Genomic DNA, 20,697 nt, shown 5'->3' on the forward strand with positions numbered 1-20,697 from the left:
ACTTATTTTTGCATCTTCATAGCAGACATGTTCCTATAAAGTGAACCCAACTTTTACTTTTTACTCACTAGAAACTTGTCTAAAAAGATTTTAATCAATGTAGGCGTTTATTAAACATTCCATATGTATGTCAATCAATCACAGTAATAGAAATTCTAAAAGAGAGAAATATCAAAACATCAAAATAAATATACAGGGAAAAATATACAAACATTTCACACATTATATTAATCTCAAACTGAATCCATTTTGATAAAAAGGTGCGAAGAAAACCAGAGGGACATAATTCTGAGAACCACTCTGTGAAAGCATCCTATAATACTATACTTATACACAGTGCAAAGATTCTTGTGATCATGTCAGTGCTTAAAATTAATATACCACCTCATACAGCAATGAGGGCCAAAATATCACGATTCAAGTCCTTTGATTGTACAGATCCAAGTATGACTTCATGGCCATGTTAGAGTCCATACTAAAACAATATAACATGCTTTTAAGCACTATATGCTTGATTGGTGCTTCCATTATGTCAGTCAGACCTCAGGCCCCGCCTCTCATGCCGGCTGCTGTGGGTTGATATTGAGGTGGGCGGGGTTTCCCAGCAGACCAATCCGTTGCTTGTGTTTCCTCTGCTCTGTCATCTAAAGATTGACACACAAGGATGAGTTCAAACAAAACAATTAAGTTAGATATACACACCTCACACCACAAGTTGACAGCTCATGCAATTTAGGTGCAGTACAGGCTATTTTTGTTTTATAAAAAAAACTTTCTAAGAATTTATAGTGTGTACTCGCACACCTTTATTAAACAAGTCGCACACTCACCTGCTCTTTGAGCTCTGTGAGCTGATTGGTCAGGTTGGAGACCAACCTCATTGTGGACTCTAGTTTCTCCTGCAGACTGCGTAGTTCATTCTGTTCACCCTCTCCATCACTGCTGACCAGAGACATGGCCCTCATTCGAGGAAACCAGTCCAAATTGTGTTCCTGAATGGGGGTTAAAGAGGTCATGCACCGATAAACATTAAACGATTTATGGTTTTATTTAGCTGCCTTGGTGGTTTAATTTCTCTCTCTCTCTCTCTCTCTCTCTCTCTCTCTCTCTCTCTATATATATGTATATATATATATATATATATATATATATATGAATGATAATATATTCTTAAAAGTTACTATAATTATACATAATTACTACAATTATACACACATTCAAATGTAAAACTATATTTATATTTCAATTATATATATATATATATACTATGTATATACATTTTTTTCTTTGGGTCTTGATTTTGAGGTGAAATATGACCTGTATGTGTTCTTGACATTCATATGCTGTTTTTTTTTTAATACCATCTGCAAACTGGAGAAAAAAACACTACTGACCTGCTAAGGCCAATGAGCTTCAGCTTGATTAGTATCAGATCGCACACAAACATATCTAAATGTTTTCTCGTAAAAGCCTCATGATAAGTAGACAGTCGTCACCATGGATGCTCTCACCTTGATCATCTGAGCGACGTAGCTCTCAGGGCCTGTGTATTCAGTGGAGTCCTTGACCCGCACCAGCACAATGAAGAACAGGTAATGCCACAGGTTGTGCTCTTCCTTTATGTGCTCCTCAAATGTCACCGTTTTATTATCAAACTTATCTCTCTCCAGACCTGTGCGTGGACAAGAAAATGACCCAAAAATAAATTCCCAATCACATGTAAAGGCACATATATGTTTAAGTACAACTGATTGTTGTACAACTAATCTCACCGCAGATGAAACATGTGGTCTTGAGGATCTCTTCTTTTCTCTGCTTCTCACTTCTCAGGTCAGCAAACGTGTCAATGATGACACCAAAGATGAGATTCAACACAATGATGATCACCAGGAAGAAGAACAGAAGATCATACACGACACGTGCAGCGAACAGATGCTCCTGGAAGCACACACACAGGTTTCGATTGAAGTTGTTATTAGGAAAAATGAACTATGACTGTAAATATATATTTTGGTGCGTACCTCTTTGGATGGCTTGCGCAGAACATCGCCAACTCCACCACCACTCCTGAGACCGTGACTCAGTACAGTGATCATACACATCCACAGAGAATCACAGGCTCGCTCTACATCATCTATAAACACACAAAACACACAATGTAAAGGCACTATTTCCACTCACTGCCAGCGTACGACTGATGCATAAAATATTGCCTAAAAGGGATAAGTTAATATTTAAATGATTGGATGACATGGTTAAAATAACTGGATTAGAGCTGGCAATTTTAATACATTAATAATATTTTTTAAGATTTAAACATTTTAACCAATTGACAGCCCTAGTAGGGATGAATTTCACTGCTCACCCTCCTCCACTTCCGCAGGCAGACAGGACCCATTTTTTACATTGCAGACCCCCTCAGACACGAAACCAGCAGCCAAATTTACTCCCTCCTCTGGCACACACACATTCAAATACAACAGAAAAGATTTACAAAACCACCAGTATGAACAGTGTGTGTGTGTGCGTGTGTGAATGTGTTACCCAGAGTGCTGTTGGGGATGCGGTTCACCTCCAGGATGAAGTCATCCTTAAAGAACATGTATCCAACAATAGAGAAGAGGTAGACCAGGATCAGACCCAGAACAGCTGTCAGGACAATAGAGCGGCCGTTTCGGGTCACACTCTTGATTACGTTCAAAAGAGTCTCTTCCCTGTTCACCAGGTCAAACAACTACACACACACACACACAAAGAAGTACAATTAATTAACATTAATGAAGTACGTTTTTGCTCTGACAATGAATTGATTCTATACTAAATGATTAAATACATCATGAAAATAGGTCGCTATTCATTATATATAATTGTATTGTTAAAAAACCCATAACACAAAATATATATTATTAAAAAAACACAATATTATTATGTATTCATTAATTCGTTGCCTTATTCTATTAAACAATGTAATAAGATTTTCAGACAGACCAGTAGACTGTAAAAAAAGACGTGTCCAAAAAGGCCCAGAGTGCAGATGAGAAGGTACAACAGATGAAACAGGAACTCTTTATCCATCACCATCACCCAGTAACCACGGGTAAACGTCCCACGGTTTCCCACAAAGCTCAGCATGAACACTATCTTATTGCAAACCTGTGCATACACCAAATGAGGTCAGTGTCAATAAAGACTGACACCACATAAGACTGTAATTTGTAAAAACTGTGTGTACAGTGTATGAATGTATATTGTATGCACTCAAAATAAAGCCCTCCCATGTGTGTTTGTGATCGTACATTAAAAGCTCCCAGGAGTGTCAGCATATGCTGCAGGCCCACTGAGAACCCCAGCTGCAGAACAGTGGAGATGACCAGGACTCGCACTGCGTTCGGCCTCGGTGACATCAACACAAAACTCAATGAGCCCAACAAACACACCCACAGCAACAGAGAAAGAGAAGGATCCAGTGAACCTGAAACACGCACACACCACGTGTAAGGTGTAAATGTTCAAACACAGGTCAGGGATATTGTGGAAAGAAAGGCTGAATACTATAAAGAGAGCTCACTTTCGTTCATTCCGTCCAGAGGGTAGAAGAACGCCACCAACAGATTAATGAGAACAGCCAGGTTAAAAGACACATTACTCCAGAAAGACATGTTCCGGCTACACCAGTACAAAACTGGCTGTGCTAAAAACAAAATGAAAGGGATGAAATTCTGAAATTACGATATAAAAAAAACTCCTAATGTACAACAATTTGCTCAGAATGGCTTAGTGTACAGCATAACTTTAACTTTTTCATAAATGACAATAAAAAAAGATAATGTAAAACATTGAAAAAGCAAAAGACAATACAAACAACTAAAATAAATTAAAACACTAATATTAAAACTTTTTCCCATTGCTCATGTTAGTTCATGTTAACTAATGTTAAAGCTGCAGTACGTAGTTTTTCCTCTTTGTCGCCATCTCTGTTCGAAATCTGCAATTGCAGTTATTCGCGGAATTATCAACTTTACGTGGGTTATTATACTTTCTTCTCAAATTGTTAATGTTAACAACATCAGCATTGCGTGACTACATTTAATGCCCTTCCGATATTTATCCTTGTTTTCGCATGGGCCTGGTTGCAGTCTCTTTTTTTCTGTAGCCAGTCTGAAGTTTGCGTTTTACAACGGGTGAATCTCCAGTTGTCACTGGTGATTGTCGTTTGAACCTTTCTGGATCCACCATCAAATTGATAAGTTTAATTATATCAAGTGCTGTGAGAAAAGGCTATAAATCTCCACCCCCAACATCCTCACACGCAGCATAGCCTACTAGACGAGACACCTTTTTTATATGTTCAGATGTGACGTAATGACGCAAAGACATGCTCGAATTTCCCACGGAAATCCACCAATACCACTGGAATTAAAAACATTATTACAAGCTTACCGTTTTGAATCGAGCTAAGGCAAGCAGATAGTTTTGAACACTGGCTGGTTATGTACTTGCTCAAAAATTTATTTAGGATAATTTTTAACCCAAAAAAGTTACGGACTGCAGCTTTAACTAATGAAACCTTACTGTAAAGTGCTACCAATTTTGCAACTAATAAGAATGGTTAAAGTGAATGTATACCTAACACTTAAATAAAACAGAAGAGGGCTGAATTAAACCATTTTCAAACACCAGAGAATGACCTTGCAAACAAACTAACACACATTTACCTCTTAGTTTTTTCTGCCACCTCATTTCATTGAAGAGGTCGTCTGCGTGCAGGAAGAAGTCATTTATTTTACTGCCCTGTTCGTCTCTCTCTGTACCATAGTACACACGTAGCTTGGATTCATTTGTCAGAAAAGAACAGATATTCGGTACGGGAAACACAATCTGTTCCATAGTGCGATCCTGGCGGACTATCTGTGTATATAAAAACATAAAAGAGCACATGCAAAGATGAGAATTTAAAAACAACAAACAAAATGCATTTCAAGATTTTATGTTTAAAAGCATTTGAGTGTTTTACCTCTATCTGTGAGGTGTGTTTCGTGTAATACTCCAGGGCCTGGTCCTCCCCACCTGGTTTCAGTAGTATTTGCAACTCCTTATTGTGACGTGACAGCTGAAATGGCAGGTTAATCAGATCACACTACTGATCTAATGAATTGCTCTAAGATAAAGAGATATGCCATTTGGAATAATGGTCAGGGCCGTACCCACCATTGAGGTTTTCCGAGGTGTATATTATAAAGGTTGTGAAATAATAGCTTGACTAATTATTCATGCTTCTGCCCACTGACATGGTTAAAAACATATTGTTATCCAGTTTTGTGTGCTTACATGTAGATCAGGAAAATCACAATTTTCTAATAAAAATGTTCTTATGAAAGGCCCACTTTCAACTGGCTTTGGTATAGTAAGTACTGTACCAAATAAAAATATGCTTGTCAGTTAGTAACTTTATTGTGGATTAAAAAGAATCAAAGGAATGGTAATCTAACTCTCGCTGATAGAAGTGACATGCGTAATTCAAAGTATTAAAGTAAGACATCTGTCTTCACTTGCATCTTTTGCCACAGTAGAAAATTTACCTTATATTGCAAAATACAGTTTCACAGCTAGAAATATTTATGGCTGGCAAATGTTCTCCTTATACCCTACACTTGCAGATGTGGAAAAAGTTATTTTTGTTCATATGTACAGGAGTGTGTGTGTGTGTGTGTGTGTGTGTGTGTGTGTGTGTGTGTGTGTGTGTGTGTGTGTGTGTACCTGATGTGCAAGGATATAGATGTTGTGTCCAACATTGCGTGGTGAAGCCGCATGGTCCTCTCCGTTCTCCTGTTCCTCATCCTCAAACTCTGTCTCCCCCTGCTGGTAGGCCATTTTCATCACCTCTACCTTGAACATGAACACACACAGATGGAGTTGTGCAAATGTTGTATCCAAACAATGTTAATGTTTATGGTTTAATATCGGTCTTTATAGAATGACTCCAAGATATAGTTAAAGCAATGAGTGAAGCAGGATATTCTGGCACAATAACTAACATACTCACTAGTTCTTTTGGTCTCATGTTGTACAGAATTCTTTCTGCGTTCTCACTGTCGTGACGGCTCTCCATGATGGCCAGCAGTAGCTTAGATGCATTATTCTAAGAAAAAAGACAATTATGTAAATTTATTGGTAATAAAAAGATAAAAACCCTAAAACATTCAGTTATTTAAGTTAATTATTTATAATTATTTTTATATTTTACCACTTTAAAATAAAAAGCAATTACGAATAATAACAGCAAGAAGTACCAAAAATATATTGGGGGGGCCTTCAAATATTGTCTTCATTAGATAGTAAAAAAGGGTTGAGAAGAACTGCTTTATAGGACTTGAGGCCTGACCAATTTTTATTGCATTGTTAATAATTTGATGTTATTTTTTAGCTTAGTCCACCCCTGGCCATGCCTAGAACCGGCCCTGTTTAAGATTAAAGTGACGTACCTTTAATTCTAGAACCAGATCCATTCTCTTTCTGCCCAGTGGATTAATATCATTCAGAATCAATGCAATGATGATGTCGATGCCATTAGACTCATGGGTGGCGATGCAATTCTGCAAAAAATACATATGGCAGAAAACATTCAATATGGGAAGCAAGTATGTTTATGAGTGATGGAAAGATAATATTTTATGATTGTTTTAATGTTTGTGTACATGCCTGGTTATCATGGCAGGGCCCTTGACAGTATTCAGTGAGGCTCTCTACAGTCTGATTAATGAGAGCCACATTTTGCTGGTTGATATAGAGTCCTAACAGCCCCAGGCCTCCTGTTGTGCTGCCACAGATACAGTCCAGAAACTGCAGGGTCTCACACACCAGGTTATAATTGTTCTTGTTGTTCTGACAGCGCAGGAAATTCTGCAGAAAAAAAAAGAAAGTTTTAAACATATATGATATATAGAACCAGACCAAACCAATATATCAAGAAAAAGCACACAGTCCATAAACAAGACCCAAACACAATGATACTGTCAAAGTTTGAACCCAAAAACAGTGTGCTGAGTTCCTTCAGGCCCAGGTCAGGTTGGTAGTGGACCTCTGATCAGGTCAGACCAATAAAAAGAGATGTAGATGTGACAAACACACACACCTGCAGGTCTCGATTGTGATTCTCACACAGCAGCTGTAGGAAGCGTAGGATTGGTTGCATGATGAGAATGACAGGACTCATCTCGCCCTGCTCCGTTCCTTTATCTCCGCTCCCTTTGTCTCCATCAGCAACGCCATAAACCTCCTCAGGATCAGCATCTCGTCGATACGAACTGAAGGCCTTCTTAGTCACAGCAGATGCCTCCAACAACTGCTCACGAGCATCATCAGTCACCACAACGCCTGAATCTTTTCCTGGAGAGGAAAAAAGAGGCTTTGAATCTCATTATAATGACAGAACTTCTCATAAAGTGCTGTATCAGATTTAATAGCAACATACTTCAACATGTATTTGGTCATAATCAAAACATCAAACTAAGTGGCAATTATTTTAAAGAAAGATAGCATATGAACTTGGATAACAAAGTATTGACAGCCCAGACCTCTCGGGCGTTGTGGGGTTTCTTTGTCTGGAATGTTGTCATCGCGCCGCTTGTTACCCAGGTCACTGGTGTTGACTGTAACCGTGGCTTTTATCTCAAGTTGAGCTGCTTTCATTCTGTCATAGAACACCCTGAAAAACTTTTCGGAATTTTTGTCGTCTGTTAAACGTTTGAAGAAGGAATGCTGTAACGAGATAAAATACAAACATAAATCCATCATTATATTTATAGGTTATGTTCTATGGAAAACTTCAAATGTAATTCAGAAGTTTAGGGTCTGCAATATTTTTGAAAGAAGTCTCTTATGCTCACCAAGCCTGCATTTATTTGATCAGAAATTCAGTAAAAACAGTAATATTGTGAAATATTATTAAGATTTAAAATAATTGTTTTCTATTTTATATATTTGTATTCAGGTGATAGCAGAGCTGTCACATGATCCTTTAGAAATCATTCTAATATGCTGATTTGGTGCTCAAGAAACATTTCTTATTATTATCAATGTTGAAGACAGTTAACCCATGATAATTTTTTTAGGGTTCTTTGATGAATAGAAAGTTCAAAAGAACAGCTTTTATTTTAAATAGAAATCTTCTGTCATTTATCAATTTAATGCTTCCTTGCTGAATAAAAACATTAAAAAATAAAGTCCTTCTAACCTTTTAAACTGTAATAGACATATAAAATAACATAATGCCATAACATTCGATTAGATGACTTTATCGTTTCACTGACAGGCCTATCTGACCTGTATGATGGTGTTCCCACCCTCCAACAGTGCGATGGCCAATAGGATGCTTTCGTGGAAAACACGGTCACTGGTAGCATTCATGATCAGATCAATGACAAGGTCAGATGCCCCTTCACGGTCCAGATGGCACTGCACTTCCATCAATGACATCTCAGCCCTGCTCAAACCCCCTGAAGTCATACAAACACACAAAAACACATGTTCAATTATATCACAAACGTTCCCAGAAGGTACAATGAAAAATGAACTCACCTGACTGGCTCTTGATTGGTCCTACTGGTGTCAGGGCAGAGTTAGTGAAGGAAGTGAGACTCTCTCTCCGCCCGCCACTCCTGAAGCCATAGTAGCGATTGACGAGCAGCTGCCGAAGGGCCTCCCCCTGTGATGAGAGTGAGAGTGTGTGTTTCAGTGTGCATCTTATTTTTGGGAATTTTTTCTTTGCTTGCTCACTGCATGGCTGTAAAACACTATTTTTTGGAACAATTTGTATTATAAGAGCTATTCAAATAAACAGGATTAATATCAAAGGAATAGTTGTGTTGAACCGGGGTGGCTGAGAGGTACAGATGTGTGGTTAAAGAGCAGGGTTAGGTGATGTTAGTGACCTACCCTCCTCCGATCCTCCAGCTGTTTGGGTGGCAGACTGACATCCACCACCTGAGTGAGTGAGCAGAGTGGACAACAGAACACTAACACAGAGTTAGTAGAGTATCATCATGCAGCAATCTCCAGATCTATCCTAGCAGCATGCTTGTGTGTTATAATAATGACCAAAATTATATAGTCAGCTCATAGTAACCTAGTTTGTTATGATATGCAAGTGATTTAAGAGTTACATTAGGAAAAAGTACAAGATGAGAATGTTACGGTCAGAATAAAATGTCTGTTACATAACACTTAATATCCAAACTGTCCAAATATTCAGTTATTACCCAAATAGTTGGTCAATATTAAGGTAAGCTCACAAAGAGGTTTTTATTGTAAATCTTTAAGAACAATTACTAATTTTACTACATCATACTGGATTAGCAGGACTATTAAAGCACCACAAAATGGTTTGAAGAACATTTTCTTCGTATTTCTTATTGAAAAAGGAAGTTAGAGTGGGGGCGTGCGCATTAAAAGGCTTGCCCTTCTTATAAATACTCTTTTCTTTCTTACTTTTTATTTGGTAATGGTTTTAGGGGACACACTGAACCACAACAGATTCATATCCATACCACATCTAACAAATAATGTGTATACTCTAAAGGATGGAAAAAGAAAGAAGATACACAGATGATAAATCAACAAGGGGAAGATGGGATGAATGACAAAAAGGGGACAACCTCAGTGACATCCATCTCATCATCAAATCCCAGTAGCTGAAAAAGAGGAGTGAAGTACGGGGTTAATGAAAGGGTGGACATTCTTCAAATTAAGCCAGTAACTATTAGTGGCATGAGTGGTAACAGAAAGACATAACAGAGGAGATGTGACCATTAACTCTAACTTAAAGCTGCAGTCTGTAACTTTTGGCACTCTAGCGGTTAATAAACAGAACTGCATGAGTCTTGCAGAAGTACTGGGCTACTCGACAGTGGTACAGCCTGTACCAGTCTAAAATAGTCTGAATATAAACACTTATTATAGGTGTACCGTAGTGATTCAGGATTAGACAAACACGGTTTGAAAAATGGATTTGTGATTTACTCGCTTTTATGAACACAAAAAAAGTTATAGACTGCAGCTTTAAGTAAACATGCTCTAGCAGGACTTGCATTTGTGATTAAGATCACACATGCAGACACTACAAATGAAAACGGTACGTGTAGAGGACAATGCAATCAACCTCTCACAACACTTAAGATGTTTTGCTATCACATCTGTATTATACCTTAAGATAAAACATTTTTTTAACACATCTCTTAGTCCTTTTATTACTGTTTGCTGTGTTAAATACCTTCTCTCCATATCCTCTGTCTTTGGTCATCATCTCTCTGAGTGTCTGCAAGACTTTGATACAAAGCCTCTCCTCATTTTCCTCTAGAAGTTGCTTGGTATGTTTTATCAATCTGTACAAAAAGCAGATAAAAGTGTGCCAATGTAATTAAAACATATAAGCAATGATGAAAATATAATAAAATTGTAATATATTTTACAATTAATCAGCATGTTAACCTATAATAAATAACATAGTATTTTATTATGTTATATAAAGTATTAAACTGAAGATATTGCAACAAGAGCTTATCATACTTGCAAATGAAGCCTCCACTCTCACACTTGCGGTGGGCTTCAGTGTGCTCTGGGAACAGCAGTTCTGGACGATGGAGAACATCCACCAATACAGACAACTCGGCCTGAACCAGAGGCCTCAACCGCTCCTCCAAGGCAGACACAATATCCTGAAGACACACATACACGCATACACAAATACACACAAAAGCACACATTCACCACACACACTAATAAAGTAAGGCACTGAGGCAAAACAATTGAATACAGGTTTAATAGGAATTAAACGAGAGACATGGGTGATCAATGACAAGACAAACAGACATTATAGCTCTGTTCTGAAACCTAATGAGCTGCGTCACTGTCTACCTAGTAACTCCACACAATAACTCCACACACATAGCACTTCTCACTACTGATTTCAATAGAGAGGAAGCATGTTTTTATTCTACTAAGCATAAAATACATAGCATTCACCTGGAGTCTTTCAATGATGTTGCGGTAGTCTCGGGAGGTGGTCAGAACGGAATCTCTTCGCGTAGCATTACGGACGGACAATCTCCAGCTGAGGGCTGTTTTCTGCACTATGTTGTTGGACTTCATGAACAGATTATTCACCTGACAGTCCAGATCCACAGGAATGGCTATGGCTCTGCCTTTGGCTGCACAATACAAAATGGTAAAAGACACGCACATTCAGAGTCATGCATTACACAAAATGTTCGGTGCCACTAGTTCGGCACCATACAACTTTCTAGAACAGTGGTTCTTAAGCAGGGGCCTGGGGCACACTAGGGGCCTCAGCAAACTTCCAAGATGACTAAAAAGGTATTCAGATTAATAAAATATAATTCATATTTTAAAATAATCAAACTATAATCTAAATTAAAATCAACTAAATCAAACTGAAACGTATTTCTAATATAGAAAAATAAAAAAATATTATGAATGTAAAAAAACATATAGTTCTTGAAACTTCTGAACTCCCAAAACAAATTGTGAAAATTAATTTAATATATCAATACTCCCAGTTTTTTTTTATATATAAAGTTTGAAACCAAGTAGCTCTGTCATAATTACAATAGAAATAGGAAACAGCCAATATAGGGGAGACTTTGAATATTGTGTTGGACAACAGGGAACCTTTGAGTCAAAAAGGTTGCGATCCACTGTTCTAGAACTGTTTTTGGCACTAATTTTAAGATTATAATCATATGATACAACATAATAATACAATTCAAGGTAATATTAAGAAAGTTGCAAACAGCTGGTGGAATTGATGCTCTTACCCACGTCACTCAGCACTTTGATGCAGGCTTCCACGTTCCCCTTCTGACCTGGGAGCAGCCAGTTGCAGTGATACACTCGGAAAACTCCCTGCAGCAGCTGCACAAACACTGGCTGCCGGGTCTAAGCCACAAACAGAGATGAATGTCACTCTTACAGATGGTCTAAATGATGCTGAGTTGTACTGGACTGCTGGAAGACACTGTGTGTTACCTGCAAACTTGTGCTCTGGTCTGAGAACGGTGAGCTGAAAAAGGTGGTGACGATACTCATGATGGTGTCAGTAACGTAGCGCTCTAGAACTGTGTCGGCGTGCTTACGGTCACTCGTGTTATTGCACACCTACAAGAAGTCATGTTGAATGTGTGAGTATCAAGACCACATTATGAGTATATCTTTGAGTGCCTAGTCTTACTCTGCAGATGTCCACCAGGAAATCATCAAAAAGTTTCCACATGTGATTGCTGGTGTAGATCTCCTTCATCTCAACCTCTGTATCCACATAGCAGTGATTCAGGAAGTTCACATAGGCCATCTTCACCTACATTTAAAGTAATATATTCACATCTTATGAAGTCACACAGACCTACAAATGACTTCTGTTATAATACAATAAAAGAAAAAAAACTTTTACAACCTAAATCTAAAATTATTCAACACATTAAACAAAGACAAACACTTCAAGCCTTTTCCCCTGCCACACACACCTCAGGGATGCAGTCCTCATGTGTGACCACACGTACAATATCATCAAGGGGGAGCAGGGAGTTGCATTTGATCTCAGTGTAAACGTTCTTCCCTTCAGTGCACACAGCCAGCAACTCCACTAAGTGAATATGATACCTGCAAGAGTCAGTGAAAACAAATCTAATACCGCTGATGGCAAATATTTAGCAGGAAAAAGCTTACAAACTTTGTATGACTTTGTAAAACATAAAGTGTAAACACTAAGATACATAACATATAAAAAGAATATGTATATATAATATGTAAAAATGTAAAAAAAAAAAAATGAAAAAAAATTATTATATCATATTATATTATCATACTAACATTTGCATTTTTGTATAGCATTTTCATTTTTTTATGTAATGTTTACATTTATAAGTATTAATAGAGTGGAGACAGGGACATTAAGTAAAGGCGCCTCCTTACCTGAGTGCACTGCTCTCATCAAGTCGTTCCCTCTCAAGACGCATCATTTGGACCAATGATTGAAAAGATGCCCGGTCATTATAAAACACCAGCACATCCTCACCTGCAGTCACCAACTACACAAATACACACACGTTTTCATTTCACTAAGAACAGTCTTCACTAGTTTGAAAAGTAGCAATGTGGGGCTTGTAGTTAAAAACACTAATCTCAAAAAATTGTTTGCCTGGCCCACAGACCTCAGCCATGACAATGTCTTGGCATTTCTTGATGAACTTGTTCTCAGCCTTGACGATGGTTTGCAGGAACTTGAGGTAGTGGACGCTGCGGCCGTGCGTTTCGATGCAGTGCACAAAGTGCTGCACCACCCGCTCATTAATCTCACTACACAACTGGAAATTATTCATGAAGATATGCTGCATGGTCACTGCCTCCAGTATCTAGAAACAGAAGGAGAAACAGAGGGGCAGAGAACTGAGTGAAGAACAGCTGAAATGCACAGATGAAAATGTGTTTATTTGTGATTGCTCTCACCCCAGGGTTGAGGAACAGATTAATGTGTTTGTGTAGAAGTGTCTGGTTCTGTTGATTTCCAGCACAGAAGTTCTGAAGGAACTGATGGGCTAAAGTCATAATCTCCTGCATCTGAATATCCTCTCCCTAAAATTTCAACAAACACACATATAACCATTTAAATCTACTTCAGGTGCTCAATGATGAATGCTAACCCTTTCAGTTGCACAAAGGCTGACCCGCACCTTCTCGTAAGGGATCTGCAACAGTTCCAGGACCACACTGTGTGCTCCCATGTTCCTGAGGAGCCGCTGCTGCTGTTTCTTATTCTTCTTGCCAGAGATGCCCTCCAAGACACACAATTTGCTCAGCCTCAGCAGGATCTACACACACAAACATAATACTTTCAAACATAAAACTTACTTCACAGAACATTCTGTTTTTTTTGTCAAAACCTACGAACTCTATAAACGAAAAACACACTGCACCTCTTTCACGACTCTGTAGTTTGAGCTGCTTGTACTCTCCACTTTGGGTTTGTCTGATCTACTTGAGTTGATGACAACCTATTGGAGGAGAAAAACTTTCATTTATCATATAAATCACTAGGCTTTGAAAAAGATAAATTATGTTGCTTCTTCGTTTTTTATGGACAGATAATAATGGGAGCACGTCGTGACCTTGCGGTGAGCTTCAGTGTTGACCTCTCCAGGGTCCAGTCCAGAGTCTGACCCCTGTCTCTTATACACCCACAGCTCTGATTTCTCTACTATAGACCTCAGCTGGTCCAGATCTGACTTGATCTGTTTATAGTTTTCCACATCCTGACTGGTCACCAGAAGTTGAACCTGGACAGGTACAACAGAAAATGTTCATTTATTACAATGGTATTATTCATCCGAAATACTGGGTGCTCTCTTCAACTTTGGGGGATTTATTTTTCTATAAAAAAATATAACAAAATAATTTAAGTTAATAAAATAAAATAAATAAGTTATTATTTTAACAAATATGAATTATCAAAGAGTGAAATAACCACTAACAATTTTAACATTTATTAAACTGAACAAAAATAGTATATTTATCTAATAAATTTATGTCTTTTGTTATTAATGGGAAGAAGACTAAAAATATGATATGAATAACATAAAAAGATGGCCTTTCAACTTTATTTAAAAATTTGTGCTGTCAAATCGATTAATCGCATCTAACTTAAAAGTTTTTGTTTACATAATATATGTGTGTGTATTTATATTATTATATATTACAGTGTGTATATATATATACATATATATATATATATATATATATATATATATATATGTATGTATAATATAATATATATATATATATATATACACAAACATATTACAGTATGTAAACAAAAACCTTTATGTTAGATGCGATTAATCGATTTGACAGCACTATTAAAAATGCATAAATACACATTTCTATAAGGATATATGAATGAATGAATGAATGAATGAATACCTGCTTAAAGGCCTGTAAAACCTCCTGCCGTTGGCTAAAGTGTCGGAAGAGGAGGTGTAGGGCTCGTGACACCAGTGGAGGATAGTCATGCATGGTCAGGTGCAGTAGGACCCTCAGAAACGTCCGGCCTCCGTGATCATCAAGATCCAGTGGGGTGTTCTCTTCACTACAAACACAAACACACACAGATTCACACACATACATAACACAAACATGAGACAAACTATCAATGAGCACAGCCTTCTTACCTTCCTCCAAAAATACCCTCCGCCTGCTCTTCAATGTGCTCAAAGTCCAGCGCGCCTAGCAAAGACAGAAGTTATTCACACACCACTTTATCCATACCAGCTGATACTGACACAAACACACACTTGCTCATCTCACCTTGAACACTGCCAGTAGAGTCCTGGCTTACAGACGGCTCTGTTTGAGAGTTGCTCTCATCAAACTCTGTCTTAAAGATACAGAGCAGGCAGGAGATCCTGTAGTCCAACCGCACATTCAGAATGAACTACACAGAAGATTAGAGAGTGAAAACAGCTATATGTACTTGTACAAAACTAATTTTGCATTTCCTAGACATTTAAGATATTAACTTCTCAAATATTAATTTATATGGAACATCACAATCCAATTGTTGGCTAGGGTGTGTTTTAACACCTGCAGGATCTCAATGATCTTGAGTTTGGTGTCCATCACAAGGATGTCCTGTTTCTGAGGTTCACTTTGGGCTTTAACTTCATCTCTATCGGGAGGGTTGTGGGAGGTGGCTGGCAGAAATCCCCCACCCCTCAACACCACCTGTGTCATCAGCTCTCCAACCCCATGGATGGACCGCATCACATTACTTCCTACCGGCACAAACAGGACACTTTCACACTAGAGCTTTTGTTGCTGACATTTCATTTTAGTACGACTTTAGTTTGTGTGCTTGGAGTGGACATATAATCTACAATAAAAACATGTAACTTGCAACTGTTACTTCAAAGCTATTTCTCACTGATATAACCTTTAATTTAGTTTTGTTGGTGTGACTGAATGCATTTATGTTGATTCAGTGATAAATATTATTACATTATTATTATTATTATAAATACATATTTTAAATAATTTTATTATTAATAAATAATAAAATATATAATATATAAAATATAAAATTATAAAATATATTAATACTATTAAATAGTATTAAATTACTAAAATATTAGAATATGTTTGACTTGAATAAATCAATTAATTAAGATGTGACCACATGAGCACTTTTTTAGGCTTTCTTCAGAGCCAACAGTTTAGTGGTGTTTCTATGGAGCCCCTAAGGGGACATAGTGGTGGAAAAAAATATTTAATATATAATATAAATATTTTAATATATACATTTTTTGTGTTGCCCCGAGAAACTTTGCGTTTGCTCGCAAAATGTTTGCATTCCCCTGAGAAATTGCGTTCCCTCGCAAAACCTTTTGCATTCGTTTGCAAAACTTTTGTGTTCTTTGCAAGTGAACGCAAAGTTAGTCGGGGGAACGCAAAACATTTGTGAGAATGTTTTTCCAAATTATTTTTCCTCTTCACTATGTCCCTTTAGGGGCTCCGTTTGTTTCTGACCTTTGCCGGGTTCTCTATCCAGTTTGATGGGGAAGGGGTTGCTGATGTGGACACAGTCCAGGATTGCCAACAGGATTTTGGTCAACCTCAGCAGATCACTGAAGTTATAGAAACCGAAATAGATCAGGTTTCTCGCCAGGTTCACCACCTATAGAAAGTGGAAAAGCATTTCAGAAAAGTGTCCTTGTTTTAAAAACGAAAGTTTTATTTACTAAATTAATATTTTATATATAATATACTTTTTTATAATTTATAAACAATGTTAACTGTGCCAGGAAAATGTTGCATTTTATTGAGCAAGCTATAAGTCAAGTCAAGTAAGTCAAGTCAGTTATTTATAAAGCGCTTTTTACAATACAGATTGTTTCAAAGCAGCTTTACAGTGATAACAGGAAAATAATGCAATAAAGTTTGTTTCTAGATGAAAATAGCATCACAGTCCAGCTTAAGTAAGTTCAGTGATGGTTCATTTTTGTTGTAAATTTAATTTTATTTTTTATTTAGTTCATTTATACATATATATATATATATATATATATAAATATATATATATATATATATAGCCGCTCTGAAGAAAACCGTGATGGCATTGTCCAGCTCAGTTCCATTCTCATATAATGGTGTCAATGCAGGCAGATCGATAATATTGTTGAATATTAAATTAAATTAAATTAAAATTATAAGAAGCCTAATACAATGGCAATGGCTTAATTCAAATACTCACAGTACCGCGTTATTTGTCGTCTGTTTAAACTAGATTGCAAGTGCATAGTGAATAAAATACATTGGGTAAATTTAACCCTATATATATATATATTTTAAAAGACACACCTCAAAAGTGAGCTTGTTTTTCTCCTTGTCTGAGAATGGGAAACTCTGGCAAACAACATCCCGCAGGTAATTCTCCACAAACTCCATTGTCAGACAGAAGCGCTCCTTCACCTCATCACGTGATGTCCCGTCATTGTCATAACTGGTCAGAAACAGGAAAACATCTGGCTAATAAACAAACTACTCACTAAAAGGGCTTCACCGTTTACTGTTTCTAAAGTGAACCACTTACTCATCAATGGCAATTTGTGAAGGGATTTCAGACCACAGCCGAGCATATTTGACAGGGGTGACCTGCTCCTGAGGGTCACGGTCTACATGCATGTGCAGCATCATTCGGCAGAATGAGGCTCTGAGGTCAAAGGGCAAGTCTTCGTCTGACATGCAGCGTAAGATCAGATCCACGTCCAGTTGTGCTGATATCTTATTAATGGCTAGGTACTGCCGATCCAGACACATCCGTGCAAACAAATTCAGCTGATACCTGACGGAGAGATGTTATCATTTTATTTCTGTGTATCTTTCCTTTCATCAAATGTTCATGTAAATGTAGGTGTGTGTGCATGCCTGTAATAATTGATAACTTCATGGTCCTCTGTATGTCCCTCTTTGGCGTCCTGTGCAAGCTCTCTGATGCTCTTACTCTTCACCTCTCCTCTACTGTCCTTCCAGAACAACCATACCTCTTCTTCATCCTCTTCTTCCTCTTCTGCGCTCTCACCAAGCACTGTTCCTGCCACCTCAAACCGTGATAACACAAGCCTGGCACACAAACACACATTCATTCAATACCACACCCACAGACCTCTATTCTTGTGGACCACACGAGCTAACTATTTTTAATTCCTCATGAACTTTCACTGAGATGATTTGCCCTCAATAATGGCACTACATGTTCAAAATTGCGCTTGCTGAATTATATGAGCTGTTTTAGCTGTTCTGCAACACTATCATTCAAAGGTTGGGGCCGGTAAGATTTCTTATGTTGACCAAGGCGCCATTTATTTAATCAAAAACACAGTAAAAACAGTAATATTGTGAAACATTATTTTTCCTGTGATGGCAAGGCTGATTTTTCAGCAGCCATTAGCATCTAGTCTTCAGTCACATGATCCTTCAGAAATCATTCTAATATGCTGAATTGGTGCTCAAAAAATATTTCTTATTATTATCAATGTTGAAAACAGCTGTGCTGCTTAATATGGAAACTGTGATGCATTTTTTTTCAGGATTCTTTGATGAATAGAAAATTAAAAAGAACAGCGTTTATTTGAAATAGAATGTTTTTGTAACAATCCATCAATTAAATGCATTCTAGCTGAATAAAAGTCTTCATTTCTGATTTCAAAACAATCTTACTGACTCCAAACTTAGTAGTGTATATTGTTCTAAACATGCACATAGGATAATAGTCAGTGTAGGTGTTGTACTTTGTTTCGATGAGGATGTCTGCATTGGCTGGGTCCAGCACAGCATTACAGATGAGTTCTTGAGTGACAGGGATGGATTTATTCATCGACACACATAGATCTGATAAGTAGTCCAGAAATCTAGAGAAACAGGGACACAACTCAATCACTCAGGATAAGACACAAAACTATTACAAATATAATTCAAATAATTCAATCATTAAGAAACATCTGAAGACACAACTTAATACACTTCTACTGTACTTCTAAACTCTTACTTTAAAACATCTATTTCACTTTCACTTAAACCGCCAACATCTCTGTACTGGATTGTACTTAAGATGAATCACTTACATCATAACATTTCTCATTTGTTTGTTGCTTTAGATCAGGGGAACGTTGGTCCTAGAGGGCCACTGTCCAGCAGAGTTTAGTTCCAAGTTCCAACCCTAATCAAACACACCTGAACAAGCTAATCAATGTCTTCAGGATCACTAAGGCTACAATCAGGTGAGTTTCTTTCAGGGTTGGAGCTAAACTCTGCAGGACAGCGTCCCTCCTGGACCAACGTTCCCCACTCCTGCATTAGATGAAAGGGTATGCTAAATGAATACATGTAAATGACCAAGAACATTTATGCAGATCTATTTTCGCACACCTGGGCTCTCTGTTCTTGCGGACCAGGCTGACGAAGGTGTCTATCTCAGCTGCAGTGATGTGTTTCTCCAGAAGCTTCCTGTTGTTGTGCAGCAGGGCTGTGATAGTGTCTTCAGCAAGCACATCATATCCTATCTGCTTCTGCATGAAGCGGAACTGCTTTGCTATGTACTCCTAAACACAAATAATGAGAGAGGACATTTTTGCATTTAGTACAATATATAGTACAAGGGCTTGTAAGTGAATTTTGTAATTGCAGTAGTGTAATTTTGTTGCATTTATTTTGTTTCACAGTAGTTTAACCTGATTTTTGCGATAGTCCTGCTGTGAGTGACGTAGAACCCTGTAGCAGAGTCGACAGATGTGACGAAAAGGTGCGTGCCGTTGGTCTGCAAGCTCTTCAAGTCGCAGCATAGGGCCATCCCCACTGTCAGTGAATGGGGCCTGCAGCAGCTTGAATATCTGGCCAATCACACAACAAGACGGATTGAAAGGTCATTGAAAAGAAATGTTAGTGAGATGTTTTAAAACTAAACCCTATAAGAGTACCTGTTTGAGTATGTTCTGCTCTCTCATGAGTTTCTGACGCTCTCTGTTGGGTTTGTTGACTGTGATCTCCAGCACATCCTGAGCACTGCTGGGAATGTCCACCACAAAATACACCAGATCCTCCAGTAGCTTTGTCACTGACCTGTGAGTGAGAGCATGATGGGCAGACAATGTGTTTTTTTAAGCGTGAGCAGTTTAACAAAAAAAGGGCATAAAGATGAATTGGTTAAAATAATATTGTCAGAAAGATGGTCAGATGGACGGACGGATGGATGGAAGGATAAATCAATAAACAGACTAATGGATGCATGGATGGATGAAGTAAGAAATAATAAAAGATCTAAAGAAAGATGATTAGAAAATTGGATTGAAAGTCAAATGCACAGATGAATGAATGGATGAACTATTGGATGACTGCATGGTTGAAGGAAAGAAGGACAGACAGACAAATAGCTGGACAGATGGATAGATGATGGGAAGATACAATAGTTAAAGGATGGAATCTGGACAGACAGATGGATGAATGGACAAATAGACGGACGGACAGATTGACGGATAGATGGATGAAGGAAGGAAGGAAGAAAGAACAAAAAGATGGGAAGATGAATGGATAGATATATTTAAAAGTCAAAAGGACAGATGGATGAAAGGATGAAGATGA

At 37.7% G+C, this 20,697-nt stretch overlaps 1 protein-coding gene across 4 annotated transcripts in view; it reads right to left on the reverse strand.

Moving 5' to 3' along the window:
- Positions 1-77: 77 nt before the first annotated feature.
- Positions 78-20,697, reverse strand: part of itpr1a (inositol 1,4,5-trisphosphate receptor, type 1a) — a 32,389-nt gene continuing 11,769 nt past the window's right edge. For 2 of the 4 annotated variants that reach the window (XM_079884545.1, XM_079884544.1), the window contains 47 exons: positions 20,037-20,178; positions 19,791-19,949; positions 19,489-19,661; positions 18,852-18,971; positions 17,989-18,183; positions 17,654-17,905; positions 17,422-17,563; positions 16,591-16,738; positions 15,649-15,839; positions 15,373-15,499; positions 15,237-15,291; positions 14,989-15,154; positions 14,178-14,345; positions 13,986-14,063; positions 13,743-13,880; positions 13,519-13,644; positions 13,224-13,424; positions 12,985-13,100; positions 12,537-12,672; positions 12,245-12,370; positions 12,043-12,171; positions 11,832-11,952; positions 11,020-11,204; positions 10,564-10,712; positions 10,268-10,379; positions 9,654-9,689; positions 8,935-8,982; positions 8,578-8,704; positions 8,323-8,495; positions 7,575-7,758; positions 7,133-7,386; positions 6,700-6,900; positions 6,483-6,593; positions 6,040-6,139; positions 5,758-5,882; positions 5,015-5,110; positions 4,716-4,908; positions 3,569-3,691; positions 3,297-3,472; positions 2,989-3,153; positions 2,545-2,734; positions 2,366-2,455; positions 2,022-2,134; positions 1,773-1,938; positions 1,512-1,672; positions 831-992; positions 78-644 (listed from right to left, as the gene is read on the reverse strand). In XM_079884545.1, coding sequence (XP_079740671.1) covers positions 558-644; positions 831-992; positions 1,512-1,672; positions 1,773-1,938; positions 2,022-2,134; positions 2,366-2,455; positions 2,545-2,734; positions 2,989-3,153; positions 3,297-3,472; positions 3,569-3,691; positions 4,716-4,908; positions 5,015-5,110; positions 5,758-5,882; positions 6,040-6,139; positions 6,483-6,593; positions 6,700-6,900; positions 7,133-7,386; positions 7,575-7,758; positions 8,323-8,495; positions 8,578-8,704; positions 8,935-8,982; positions 9,654-9,689; positions 10,268-10,379; positions 10,564-10,712; positions 11,020-11,204; positions 11,832-11,952; positions 12,043-12,171; positions 12,245-12,370; positions 12,537-12,672; positions 12,985-13,100; positions 13,224-13,424; positions 13,519-13,644; positions 13,743-13,880; positions 13,986-14,063; positions 14,178-14,345; positions 14,989-15,154; positions 15,237-15,291; positions 15,373-15,499; positions 15,649-15,839; positions 16,591-16,738; positions 17,422-17,563; positions 17,654-17,905; positions 17,989-18,183; positions 18,852-18,971; positions 19,489-19,661; positions 19,791-19,949; positions 20,037-20,178 — 6,736 coding nt within the window. In that variant the 3' untranslated portion in view covers positions 78-557. The remainder of the gene's footprint in view (positions 645-830; positions 993-1,511; positions 1,673-1,772; positions 1,939-2,021; positions 2,135-2,365; positions 2,456-2,544; positions 2,735-2,988; positions 3,154-3,296; positions 3,473-3,568; positions 3,692-4,715; positions 4,909-5,014; positions 5,111-5,757; positions 5,883-6,039; positions 6,140-6,482; positions 6,594-6,699; positions 6,901-7,132; positions 7,387-7,574; positions 7,759-8,322; positions 8,496-8,577; positions 8,705-8,934; positions 8,983-9,653; positions 9,690-10,267; positions 10,380-10,563; positions 10,713-11,019; positions 11,205-11,831; positions 11,953-12,042; positions 12,172-12,244; positions 12,371-12,536; positions 12,673-12,984; positions 13,101-13,223; positions 13,425-13,518; positions 13,645-13,742; positions 13,881-13,985; positions 14,064-14,177; positions 14,346-14,988; positions 15,155-15,236; positions 15,292-15,372; positions 15,500-15,648; positions 15,840-16,590; positions 16,739-17,421; positions 17,564-17,653; positions 17,906-17,988; positions 18,184-18,851; positions 18,972-19,488; positions 19,662-19,790; positions 19,950-20,036; positions 20,179-20,697) is intronic. The other 2 variants (XM_079884547.1, XM_079884546.1) reach the window with 1 other exon arrangement.

Source organism: Squalius cephalus (assembly GCF_949319135.1).
Source record: "Squalius cephalus genome assembly, chromosome: 10".
NCBI lineage: Eukaryota > Metazoa > Chordata > Actinopteri > Cypriniformes > Leuciscidae > Squalius > Squalius cephalus.